This window comes from Schistocerca americana, chromosome 4, assembly GCF_021461395.2.
Source record: "Schistocerca americana isolate TAMUIC-IGC-003095 chromosome 4, iqSchAmer2.1, whole genome shotgun sequence".
NCBI classification, from domain to species: domain Eukaryota; kingdom Metazoa; phylum Arthropoda; class Insecta; order Orthoptera; family Acrididae; genus Schistocerca; species Schistocerca americana.
Window position 1 is genome coordinate 773,739,186 of NC_060122.1, and position 13,537 is coordinate 773,752,722.

The following is a 13,537-nucleotide window of genomic DNA, read 5'->3' on the forward strand; positions in this document are numbered from 1 at the left end:
TCTGACTGTCAGCGCCATATTACGGAAGGGGGAACAGGTTGTTTATTCCACCTGGTATTGGACACACACTTATACAGGGTGTTTCAAAAATGACCGGTATATTTGAAACGGCAATAAAAACTAAACGAGCAGCGATAGAAATACACCGTTTGTTGCAATATGCTTGGGACAACAGTACATTTTCAGGCAGACAAACTTTCGAAATTACAGTAGTTACAATTTTCAACAACAGATGGCGCTGCAAGTGATGTGAAAGATACAGAAGACAACGCAGTCTGTGGGTGCGCCATTCTGTACGTCGTCTTTCTGCTGTAAGCGTGTGCTGTTCACAACGTGCACGTGTGCTGTAGACAACATGGTTTATTCCTTAGAACAGAGGATTTTTCTGGTGTTGGAATTCCACCGCCTAGAACACAGTGTTGTTGCAACAAGACAAAGTTTTCAACGGAGGCTTAATGTAACCAAAAGACCGAAAAGCGATACAATAAAGGATCTGTTTGAAAAATTTCAACGGACTGGGAACGTGACGGATGAACGTGCTGGAAAGGTAGGGCGACCGCATACGGCAACCACAGAGGACAACGCGCAGCTAGTGCAGCAGGTGATCCAACAGCGGCCTCGGGTTTCCGTTCGCCGTGTTGCAGCTGCGGTCCAAATGACGCCAACGTCCACGTATCGTCTCATGCGCCAGAGTTTACACCTCTATCCATACAAAATTCAAACGCGGCAACCCCTCAGCGCCGCTACCATTGCTGCACGAGAGACATTCGCTAACGATATAGTGCACAGGATTGATGACGGCGATGTGCATGTGGGCAGCATTTGGTTTACTGACGAAGCTTATTTTTACCTGGACGGCTTCGTCAATAAACAGAACTGGTGCATATGGGGAACCGAAAAGCCCCATGTTGCAGTCCCATCGTCCCTGCATCCTCAAAAAGTACTGGTCTGGGCCGCCATTTCTTCCAAAGGAATCATTGGCCCATTTTTCAGATCCGAAACGATTACTGCATCACGCTATCTGGACATTCTTCGTGAATTTGTGGCGGTACAAACTGCCTTAGACGACACTGTGAACACCTCGTGGTTTATGCAAGATGGTGCCCGGCCACATCGCACGGCCGACGTCTTTAATTTCCTGAATGAATATTTCGATGATCGTGTGATTGCTTTGGGCTATCCGAAACATACAGGAGGCGGCGTGGATTGGCCTCCCTATTCGCCAGACATGAACCCCTGTGACTTCTTTCTGTGGGGACACTTGAAAGACCAGGTGTACCGCCAGAATCCAGAAACAATTGAACAGCTGAAGCAGTACATCTCATCTGCATGTGAAGCCATTCCGCCAGACACGTTGTCAAAGGTTTCGGGTAATTTCATTCAGAGACTACGCCATATTATTGCTACGCATGGTGGATATGTGGAAAATATCGTACTATAGAGTTTCCCAGACCGCAGCGCCATCTGTTGTTGAAAATTGTAACTACTGTAATTTCGAAAGTTTGTCTGCCTGAAAATGTACTGTTGTCCCAAGCATATTGCAACAAACGGTGTATTTCTATCGCTGCTCGTTTAGTTTTTATTGCCGTTTCAAATATACCGGTCATTTTTGAAACACCCTGTACATTCATAATCATACAAGCATCTCAAAGAAACCCAATCCATAAAATGCATCCTCTGCGATTAACATAATCTTTCTGAAATAAACTAATTGTCCTGGTATAAAATCCCGATCAATTCTGCTTTGGTTACCATGCACGAAATAGAGGTCATACACATGTGGAAAAAATGCCGAAATAGACAGCGTTATTACAGACGCCTCCACTCAGTGTCAGTGACGACTCTAACCCATACTGCTAACAATAAAAAAACTCAGTGCAGTTACTCAATTCTGCGCTGCATCGATAAATAAATAATAAAAAACTTACAGTCCAGTCGCGTCAATGATTTCATTTCAAAAGTCAATAACGTATTGTTCTACCCCAGCCATTGTTAGCAAGCTTGGGACAATCCTTGATATGTTGTCCACAAGGTATTCGGGACATGTTACTCTAGCTTCTTCAAGGCGATCCTCTTGAGTCATACAGTGTGTGACGACGGTTTCTACAACGATGCAGTGTATGTTTGAACTGGATGGGGCAGATTCCCATTCCATTCAGTAAATTCTTTTTTCTATTGCAAGGTGTTCCCGAGGTGCGCACTGTTTGCTTGTGCATTTGTTTATTTATTAATTTACTTATTTATTTACTTCAGTCGTCATTCTTCTGATTCGTTTGGTGCTTCCTCTGAATTCCGCTCTCGTGCCAACTTTTCATCTGAGAACATCATTTGCACCTTACGTCTTCAGTTATTTGCTGGATACATTCCAGTGTCTATTTTCCCCAACAGTTTTAATCCTCTATAGCTCACTCTAGTACATGGACGTTATTCCCTGATGTGTCCAATCATCCTGTCCCTTCTTCTTGTCAGTGATTTCCGTACTTTCCTTTCGTCGCCTATTCTGCGGAGATTGCTTACCTTATCAGTTGAGCTAATTTTCAGCGCCCTTCTATAATGCCACATCTCAAAGGCTTTAATTCTCATCTTTTCTGACTTTCAAACAGTCCGTGATCAATACTACACAATTCTGTGCTCCAAACGTACGTTCTCATTAATTTCTTCCTTGAACTGAGTAGTAGTAGACTTATTTTGACTAGGAATGTCCTCTTTGGGTGTGCTCGTCTCTTTTTATGTTCTCCTTGCTTCATCCGTCATGGCTTATTTTACTTCCAAGGTGTCTGAATTCCTTAACCTCGTCTACTTCGTTATCACCAATTTTGGAGTTAAGCTATTTGCTGGTCTCATTTCTGCTACTTCTCATTACTTACGTCTTTCTTCAGTTGACTCTAAGTCCATAATATGCATCTTTAGACTGTTCATTCCATTCAACAGATCCCATAATTCTTCGTCACCTACGCTGAAGATAACAATGTCATCATCGAATTTTATCATTGATATCCTTTCACCCACAATTTTAATCCCACTCTTTACTATTTCTTTTCTTTCCAACATTGCATCTTCTATGTGTAAACTGAACAGTAGGGCAGAAGACAATGTCCCTCTCACACTCCCTTTTTAATTCGAGCATTCCGTTGTTGTTCTTTCAATCTTATTGTTCCCTCAAGGCTCTTGTGCATATTGTATATTATCCGTCATTCCCTACAGCTTGCTCCCATTTTTCTCAGCGTTTCCATCAATTTGCAGCATTTTACGCTGTCGGATGCTTCCTTCAGGTCTATAAATCGTATGAATGTGTGTTCATTTTCCTTAAGTCTCGCTTTCAATATGAAGGGCAACATCAGAACTGCCTGTCTGGTTTCCTGGCCTTCTGAAAAGTCAAACTAATCGTCATCTGCCAGATCCTCAATTTTGTTTCCCATTCTTCTGTACCTTATAGTTGTCCGTAAGCTGGATGCACTAGCCGTTTATCTCATTGTGCAATGGTTCTCGCACTGACAAGGGGAAATCGTAAGAAAGAGAAACGTATTGATTGGGGTATACAAAGTGTTAAGAGTATAAGTGCAGCTATTGTTTATTGGCGACGGAGGACAGTGTATTTACTTCTTTCGTAGAACAATAATTACAGCGGTTAGCAGTAACATGTTTTTAAGTTGGTTGGTACCTCCAAGTACATGTGGCAAGAGCAAGCCAACAATACCTATTTTCCCCTGGGAGCACGTCAGAGGTTAAAGTCTGGCACATGGACGCAAAACCGATAGTCTATATTGACGTAGTCCACTTACTGGCGCAGTTGCGACAGAGCAGAAAACATCAAGTAATAAATTATATGACGTGTTTGCGGAAAGACAGTTAGAAGCACGAGAAACCAACACTCTGAAGTGGGTACATGTTATGGTACCAATGATCACAGCATCTGAATTTTGCAAGATCCCCTCGCTTCTAAACTGATACTGTTATTACTCGGCTTAGCCGCGAGTCCGTAGAGGGTGGTATATGTGACGTACAGTATAACTGGTCAGCATTTCCACCCGGAATTTGCGAGTGTAAGTCGGATCTTCCTTGATCCGGCTTGGTGGGTCGTGTCGTCGTATTTCCTCCTACCTGTGCGCGGTGCAGCTCTCGTAAATGTCGTCCCGTGTAGATTCTTCATTGGCGCATTGGATGTCTCTGTCGGTGAAAGCTAATTATCTGAAATTGCTGTCGATCAACTTTGGTCTATCTATTTACTCGAAATTAACATTCAGAATGTCGTAATATCATTTTTATTCCTATTAGATCAATAATGAAACACTCATGTCACAAGCTACTCGTAACCGAGAGCATGGCTACCATCGAACAAGACAGGAACAGCTCCTAACGACGACTGCCGACTTTGGCGAGCAGTCCGTATCTCTTACTAGTTTCGTCACAGTTCGTGGATTTCCGATCAAGTTCCTACTTACTAAGACATGCATTTGTTAATGAACGGGTGGGAATTTTAACGAGGCAAAATTATGATAAATAGTTTTAAATGTCCAGAGGCTCCTTCTAGTATTCATGTTGTCATTAATGACTTTAATTATTAAATATAAACAAACAAAATCGGTGACTTTGGCGCCAAGATGGCGGTACTTCCCGTCATGTATATTTCCCAGGCTGACGCTTGTTGCTACGGTCAAGCGCCGAGCCCCACCCCACTACGCGCTACATTGGTCGCTTCGTCACCTAGCCAGCCAGCGTGGGAAATGCTCTCCGACTCATGGCCGGCTACGGACTACAGCACTTCCTAACTATCGTGAATACATCAATAAGATACAATAATTTATCAAAACTGGTAAAAATGTCTTTCTCACGTAAGAGGCACCTTACAACTTACACCGCTAACACCCTGTATATTACGAAGGAATTGCCTGGTGCTGCGAATTATTGATGGGAAGACTGCATAGAAAAGAGAGAGAGAGGAAGAAAGTGATTTGAACTGCTGGACAAAATTATCAGCAGATTAAGGAAGACACAAAGAACGGGAGAACAGATTATGGGTGAGGCAAAGAATAGAGGAATGTCGAGGGCGTCCAGTCGAAATCTTTCGTTAAGACAGGTATTCCAAAGAAGAAGATTTTTGTGTAGTGTGTGTAACTCACCCCGCCATGCAGTGAGCTGCGCTGAGCACCCAGCTGGAACTGAGCAGAGAGCCGCCGCAGTTGAAGGCCCCGCGGTACCACACGGACACCTGCAGCAGACGGAGACGCCTCATGTACACTCAGCTACCTAGCCTACCCCACTATTCCAGTAATGCAGCCGTATCCAAATGGAGCGGCAACCTGCAAAATGTGATCAAAAGTATCCGGACACCCCCAAAAGCATACGTTTTTCATATTAGGTGCATTATGCGGCCACCTGCTGCCAGGCACTCCATATCAGCGACCTCAATAGTCATTAGACATCGTGAGACAGCAGAATGGGGTGCTCTGCGGAACTCACGGACTTCGAACGTGGTCAGGTGATTGGATGTCACTTGTGTCATACGTCTGTTCGCGAGATTTCCACACTTCTAAACATCCCTAGGACCGCTGTTTCCGATGTGATATTGAAGTGGAAACGTGAAGGGTCACGTACAGCACAAAAGCGTACAGGCCGACCTCGTCTGTTGACTGACAGAGACCGCCGACAGTCGAAGCGGTTCGTAATATGAAATAGGCAAGAATTTCAAACTGCATCATAGTCCACTGCAAGTACTATGACAGTTAGGCGGGAGGTGAGAAACCTTGGATTTCATGGTTGACCGGCTGCCCATAAGCCACACATCACGCCGGTAAATGCCTGACGATGCCCCGCCTGGTGTAAAGAGCGTAAACATTGGACGATTGAACAGTAGAAATCCGTTGTGTGGAGTGACGAATCACGTTAAATAAAGTTCCAATCCGATGGCAGGGTGTGGGTATGGCGAATGCTCGGTGAACGTTATCTGCCAACGTATATAGTGCCAGTCAAATTCGGAGGCGTTGTGTGGTGTGGTCGTGTTTTTCATGGAGGGGGCTTGCACCCCTTGTTGTTTTGCGTGGCCCTATCACAGCACAGGCCTATACTGATGTTTTAAGCACCTACTTTCTTCCCACTGTTGAAGAGCAATTCGGTGATGGCGATTGCATCTTTCAGCACGATCGAGCACCTGTTTTTAATGCACGCCCTGTGGCGGAGTGGCTACACGACAATAATATCCCTGTATTGGACTGCCGGCCGCGGTGGCCGAGCGGTTCTAGGCGCTTCAGTCCGGAACTGCGCGACTGCTACGTTCGCAGGTTCGAATCCTGCCTCGGGCATGGATGTGTGTGATGTCCTTAGGTTGGTTAGGTTTAAGTAGTTCTAAGTTCTAGGGGACTGATGATCTCAGATGTTAAGTCCCATAGTGCTCAGAGCCATTTGAACTATTTTTTTGTATTGGACTGGCCTGCACAGAGTCCTGATCTGCATCCTTTAGAACACCTTTGGGATGCTTTGGAACGCAGACTTCGTGCGATGCCTCACCCACCGACATCGATACCTCCCCTCAGAGCTGCACTCCGTAAATAATGGGCTACCATTCCCCAAGAAACGTTGAAGCACATGATTGAACGTATGCCTGCGAGAGTGGAAGCTGTCATCAAGACTAAAGGTGGGCCAACACCGTATTGAATTCGAGCATTACCGATGGAGGGCGCCACGAACTTTTGAGACAGTTTCAGCCAGGTGTCCGGATATTTTTGGTCACATAGTGTACAGCACGCGATTAGCAAGGTTACCACGTAGACTCTATAGAATACTGACGTGCTTGTTCTTCATTAGAAACACACACAAGCGTATCTAAACCCTCCTTTACCCCGGAAACGAATGAAGTTTAACGTTCACGAACAAACGTTTATACTGTAAGAAATGGAAGAGAGCATAACGACGAGGAATACGAATTCTGCATGCTTTACTTGTGCTTAAGTTATCAGAACATAGATTCATTCGATACCCCCCCCCCCCCCCCCAACCGGATGCAAAACTGTGATACTCAGATAGCATTATTTGAATGGTAGGCGTGTTGTCGGCAATGAGGCAAACAAGTTAAAGTAGGCAAAAAAATATGGGTGTTCGTGCTTTTACGTTAGCGTTACACAGATGGTGGATCTTGTCACTGAATTGCTTCTGCAGCCCTTATTAGCTTGCTCCAAAATGTTATTCGTAGAGTTACATTAATGAATCAAAATATTATTACACGCTCCTTAGCAGCGTGTTGATCGACCTTTGGAACGCAATACAGTTACGGTTCTTCTTTATATGTATTCGACAAGTGCTTGGTAGGTGGCATCAAATGTCAACAACGTGCGCTGCACGGTGTGCCCCGAAACATGCCTGCACTAGCTTTGTAGGCCTATTCTGTCGTCATATACATCTAAATCAATACTCTGCAATTCACAATTAAGTGCCTGGCGGAGAGTTCATCGAACCATCATCAAGCTAGTTCTCTTCCGTTCCACTCTCGAGCAGCACGCGAGAAAAACGAACACTTAAATCTTTCTGTACGCGCTCTGATTTCTCTTGTTTTGTAATGATGATCATTCCTCCCTATGTAGCTGAGCGGCAACAAAATATTTTCACGCTCTGTGGAGGAAGTTGGTGATGAAATTTCACGAGAAGATCCTGACGCAACGAAAAACGCCTTTGTTTTCGCTTCCCGCGCACGGGGTCCCGGGTTCGATTCCCGGCGGGGTCAGGGATTTTCTCTGCCTCGAGATGACTGGGTGTTGTGTATCTTTCATCATCATTTCATCCTCATTCACTCGCAAGTCACCGTAGTGGCGTTAAAGAACTTGTGGAGCGGTGGCCGAACCGCCCCGCGAGGGGTCTCCCGGCCACCTATGCCATACGCTCATTATAATGTTTGAACACAGTATATGTTCCAAGGTCCTACGGCGAATCAGCGTTAGTGATATAGGTCTGTAATTCGTCGGATTACTCGTATTTCCTTTCTTGGCTATTGGTGTCATTTATGCAACTTTCCAGTCTTTGGGTTCAGATCTTTCCTGGAATCGCGCGACCGCTACGGTCGCAGTTTCAAATCCTGCCTCGGGCATGGATGTGTGTGATGTCCTTAGGTTAGTTAGGTTTAAGTAGTTTTAAGTTCTAGGGGACTGATGACCTCAGGTGTTAAGTCCCATAGTGCTCAGAGCCATTTGAACCATTTGGTACAGATCTTTCAACGAGCGATCGGTTGTATATGATTGCTAAATATGGAGCTATTGAATCAGCACACTCTGAGAGGAACGTGCCTGGTAAACAGATATCGGAGGCCTTGCTTTTCAAAAATGTTCAAATGTGCGTGAAATCTTATGGGACTTAACTGATAAGGTCATCAGTCCCTAAGCTTACACACTACTTTACGTAAATTATCCTAAGGACAAACACACACACCCATGCCCGACGGAGGACTCGAACCTCCGCCGGGACCACCTTGCTTTTATTAAGTGATTTAAGCTGCTTTGCTACACCGAGAATATCTACTTCCATGTTATTCATATTGGCAGTTGTTCTTGGTGCGAACTCTGGAATATTTACTTCGTCTTCTATCGTGAAGAAATTTCGGAAAAGTGTATTTAGTAACTCTGCTGTTGTGGCGCTGTCATCAGTAAAATCATCATTGTTTTCTTGCAGTGAAGGCACTGATTGTGTCTTTCCGCTGGTGTTCTTTACATACGACCAGAATCTCTTTGGATTTTCTACCAGATTTTTAAACAGAATTTCGTTCTGGAAAGTGTTAAAAGCATCTCGCACTGAAATCTGCGCTGCATTTCGAGAATCTGTAAAACTACTTCAATCTAGAGGGTCTTCCATTCTATTAAATTAGACATGCTTTTTTCGTTGGTTCTTCAATAGTGTTCTGACCTGTTTAGTGTATCATGGAGGGTCAGTACCACCTCTTGTTAATTTATTTGGTATATACCTCTCAATAGCCGTCGATTCTACATGGAAGCGCCAAAGAAACTGTCATAGGCATGCGTATTCAAATACAGAGATAAGTAAACAGGCAGAATACGGTGCTGCGGTCGGCAACGCCTGTATAAGACAAGTGTCTGGCGCACTTGTTAGATCGTTTACTGGTGCTACAATGGCAGGTTATTTAGATTTAAGTCAGTTTGAACGTAGTAATATAGTCGGTGCATGAACGATGGGACACAGCATCTCCGAGGCAGCGGTTAAATAGGGATTACCCCGTACGACCATTTCACGAGTCTGCCGTGAATATCAGGAATCCGGTAAAACACCAAATCTCCGACATCGCTACTACCGGACAAGGATCCTCCATGAAGGGGACGAACGACGTCTGAAGAGAATCGTTCAGTGTGACAGAAGTGCAACCCTTCCGCAAATTGCTGCAGATTTCAATGCTGGACCATCAACAAGTGTCAGCGTGCGACCCAGTCAACGAAATATCATCGTATGGGCTTTCGGAGCCGAAGAACCAGTCGTGTATTCTTGATGACTGCACAACACAAAGCTTTACGCTTCGCCTGGGCCCGTCAACATCGACATTGAACTGTTGATCACAGGAAACATGTTGGCTGGTCGGACGAGTCTCGTTTCAAATTGTATCTAACGGATGGGCGTGTACAGGCATGGAGACAACCTCATGAATCCATGGACCCTGCGTGTCAGCAGGTGCCTGTTGAAGCTGATGGAGGCTCTGAAATGGTGTGGGGTGTGTGCAGTTGGAGTGATATGGGACCCCTGATGCATCTTGCATCTACGTAAGCATCCTGTCTGATCACCTGCATCCATTCATGTCCATTGTGCATTCCAACGTACTTGGGCAATTCGAGCAGAACAATGCAGCACCACAATCGTCCAGAATTGCTACAGGAACACTTTTCTGAGTTTAAACACTTCCGCTGGCCACCAAACTCCCCAGACATGAACATTATTGAACACATCTGCAATGCTTTGCAACGTGCTGTTCAGAAGAGATGTCCACCCATTCGTACTCATATGGATTTCGTCTGTTCAAGGATTCACTGTCCTTCAACAGCTTTCCATAGATGCTCACCACAGCGCCATGCAGCACGCTAATATGCGACTACCTTCCTTATTTCTAAGATGTTCGCCCCCAGGCATCAGGCATAAAAGTATGCCCTTTGTCAGTGTTGTTTACGTCAGTGAATTACCCCATTTGCGGTCTGCATCATCGCTAGAACGATTTCTCATTGCCATCCTGGCAATCCCACATAGGCTTGACATCTGGCAGGCCAAGCAGTCTACTGCCTTTCTTGCAGTTCCTCAATCCGTCCTCTGTGGCCGAGCGGTTCTAGGCGCTTCAGGCCGGAACCGCGCTGCTGCTACGGTCGCAGGTCGAATCCTGCCTCGGGCATGGATGTGTGTGATGTCCTTAGGTTAGTTAGGTTTAAGTAGTTCTAAGTCTAGGGGAGTGATGACCTCAGACAAATCCCATTGTCCTCAGAGCCATTTGACCATATTTTGCAGTTACTCACTCAGACGGTTGCGAGAGTTGTTCAGGCTTGATGTCTCATCTGGGTTGACAGCTTCATTTCTTCTTCGCCTGTTTGCTGCAAGGGTGATTTACACTAAGTCTAGCCATCGTATGGTCAGTCGAAAACGCACGCGCCTAGTTATAGTAAAGGCGCGCAAAGTGGCGGAAGCGGCCTGCAGAAGTGGGATGTACGTGTCTTGATGTAACTGCCTTGTGGTCTAGCTCTGTGGGAGATGCAGGACGAGCTCTGGTCTCGAGTTTGACTGTCTGTAACAGTCCGGTGTGCGACATTTCCACTCACCACAGCCGCGTTCTCCGGACTGAGGAGAGCGCAAGGGTGTAGAGGCACCGCAGCGCCCTAGTTTTTATGCTGCAAATATGTAGGGACCAGGTGAGATGCCTATCGAGAGTCACCCCCAGATATATGCCTTTCTTCGACTACAGGACGGGGCCATCCACGGCCGTGACCGGCAGCAAGTCAAGTGGAAACTTCTTCCTCCTGTCTAACTCTTATTGGCATCAAACTTGAATCACCATTTCGAGAACCACAATCCAAGGCGTTGCAGCCGAGCTGGAGACGATAGCGCAGGTTCTCGGCGTTCACGCTTGTCAGGTAACGAGCGAGTTTTGGCGCCCTGAGAATATTGTATGTTCCGAGTTGGAGCGACTGAACAGGACGCTAGGCGGGCACGGGCCGCCCGACAGGCCGGCCACGTGGTGCCAGACGCTGGCCGAAGCAAGAGGGGTCCAGCGGCCGCGTGGCTGGGAATTCCGCGTTGACACTGTGACGAGGACGGTGCTTTGTGTCGATGAGGGAGATTTCTATGGCGGGAGTGCCAAAGGTGGCGGACTTTGTGAAACCTTACTGGCAGACATTTCACAGCTCAGAAATGTGTGTGAAATCTTATGGGGCTTGACTGCTAAGGTCATCAGTCCCTAAGCTTACACACTATTTAACCTAAATTATCCTAAGGATAAACACACACACCCATGCCCGAGGAAGGACCCGAACCTCCGTCGGGACCAGCCGCACAGTCCATGACTGCAGCGCCCTAGAACGCTCGGCTAATCCCGCGCGGCCATTTCACAGTTCGCATAGAAATTAATAGCAGCCAGATGAATGATGGTACCTCAAAAAGAAACATGTTCATTACAATTATTTGCACGTCGATTCTGATGGTGTAATCAGATTTTAAATATCTTTATTATTTTAAAGTTTAGTACCTAACGAGATATTATACAAGTAACGCCCAGCAACGAATTTCCAAAATCTAGACGGTTCATCCGACTTCGTCGATCTACGTGTCTCTAGAAAGCTATTAGTGTAAACCTAAATTGGTATTAATTACAGGCATGTAACTTAAATAGTACATGAGTTATTGGAGGTCAAAGTGGCCGATTACTATCGATCGCGTCAGGTCATAAGTACTCCACAGTGATACGAAAAAACGGTAGCAGCATGATCATAAATATATTTATTCGTCTGTGTCTTTGTTTATATCAAATATATACTATTCATGAAGAAACTGGTTAAATATTTACTGTGTTTTAGAAAGCACAGAGACACTAGGCTACTGGCCTACCTATTCTATTCCTTTGATAAATGTTTATTTAATTTGTTTATGTATCTAATAATGTATGTTAGAGCGTGTTTATGGTCCAGCTGTAGGAATATTTATTTAATTTCAAGTTATTTAAGTGTAAGTCCAGTATTTCGAGTGTGTTTCATTATGTTTGTGTGGGTGCGTTAGCTTCAAGACATGGCGCGTGCGCTCTAGCCAATCACAGCGCTCGTGAGTGGGGAGACTGGATGGAAGCAGGGGAAGATCATCGTGTCGAGAAAGGACAGGGTGGTTCGGGAGAGTGCGGCGCGGGGAAGAGTCGCACGGGACACGGGAAGTGCTGGACTGTACGGCGCGACAGACGCTCGGTCGCGGCAGAGACTTTGAGAGAGTGGAGCGGTTTGCGCGTGTTCGCGGCAGATAGAAATACTTTGGAGTGCCGACCTGTGCACTTATGAGATTTCCGTGGCCTCTACAGTGAAGACGTAGTGTGCGTTTAGAAGTGAATATCTCGCGAGCTGTGTTGTTGTTCGTAACTAATTACCTGCTGTAGGAATCTATTGTTTCCCTGTTATTTAACTTATATTTTATTTAACTGCTGGACCATCGACTCCAATAAGTGTTTTGCAGAAATGTACCGCATTCTCAAAAGTACTTCTACCATTGTACTCATCATTTAAAGCCATTAAGATAGTACCTGCAGATTTTATGTAATTGCAATCCTTCATTTATAAATTTATATGTTACATTCATAATTCGCAATTGCCGAGTGATAGAAACCTTCGACCATTCGATTCATGTGTGTATTCTTATCGTATACTATAGACTCAGCAGTATTTGGCCTGTAATGCGGCAACTACGTATCCCAGCCCCTAGACAACGAAACCAGCCAAAACTTTTAATATTGCAATTCTGAGTCGGAGGGTACGTAGTTGAGGGCCACCCCATCACCTCGGATTTATAATTTGGAAGCCCGCACGCTGCGAGCGAACAGTGACGTGTCATCGGCGTTCAGGATCAGCAGTACGCGCGCCATCTTGAGAACTTCGAATGTGTATAGGGAGTACAACAAGGGGATGAGCGCCGACCCTTGTGATACACCTGCATATGTGGACCACTCCGTCGACCTATTATCGTCGGCGCGGACGTGGAACGTTCTTCTGGGGAGGTGGGAGTGACGCAGGCGACTGTGTGACGTCGATACCCAGTGCACAAAAAGTTAGTAAGCGAGACCGTCGTACCATACGGAATCAGACGTCCTGGAGACGCCTAGCATGACCGCCATTAGGTACTCGCGACGTTCCGTGCCTCGTAGCGTCTGATACACCAACTGCAGTAGCTAATCAGATGTGGACTGGCACCTCCAGAAGCAAAAGTTTTCGTCCAGGATGAGGCCTTCTGCAGTAACAGTTGGAGGAGACGTTTGGCAAATAACCTCTCCAATGCTCGATCAGTCCAGGGGTGTACTGCCGGTCCATAGTGTCCAATGGGC

General features: G+C 45.7%; 1 protein-coding gene across 1 annotated transcript in view; it reads right to left on the minus strand.

Annotated features, from left to right (window-relative positions):
* Positions 1-13,537, minus strand: part of LOC124613792 (trypsin-1-like) — a 137,075-nt gene that overhangs the window by 56,975 nt on the left and 66,563 nt on the right. The window contains exon 4 of the mRNA XM_047142514.1: positions 5,121-5,209. Coding sequence (XP_046998470.1) covers positions 5,121-5,209 — 89 coding nt within the window. The remainder of the gene's footprint in view (positions 1-5,120; positions 5,210-13,537) is intronic.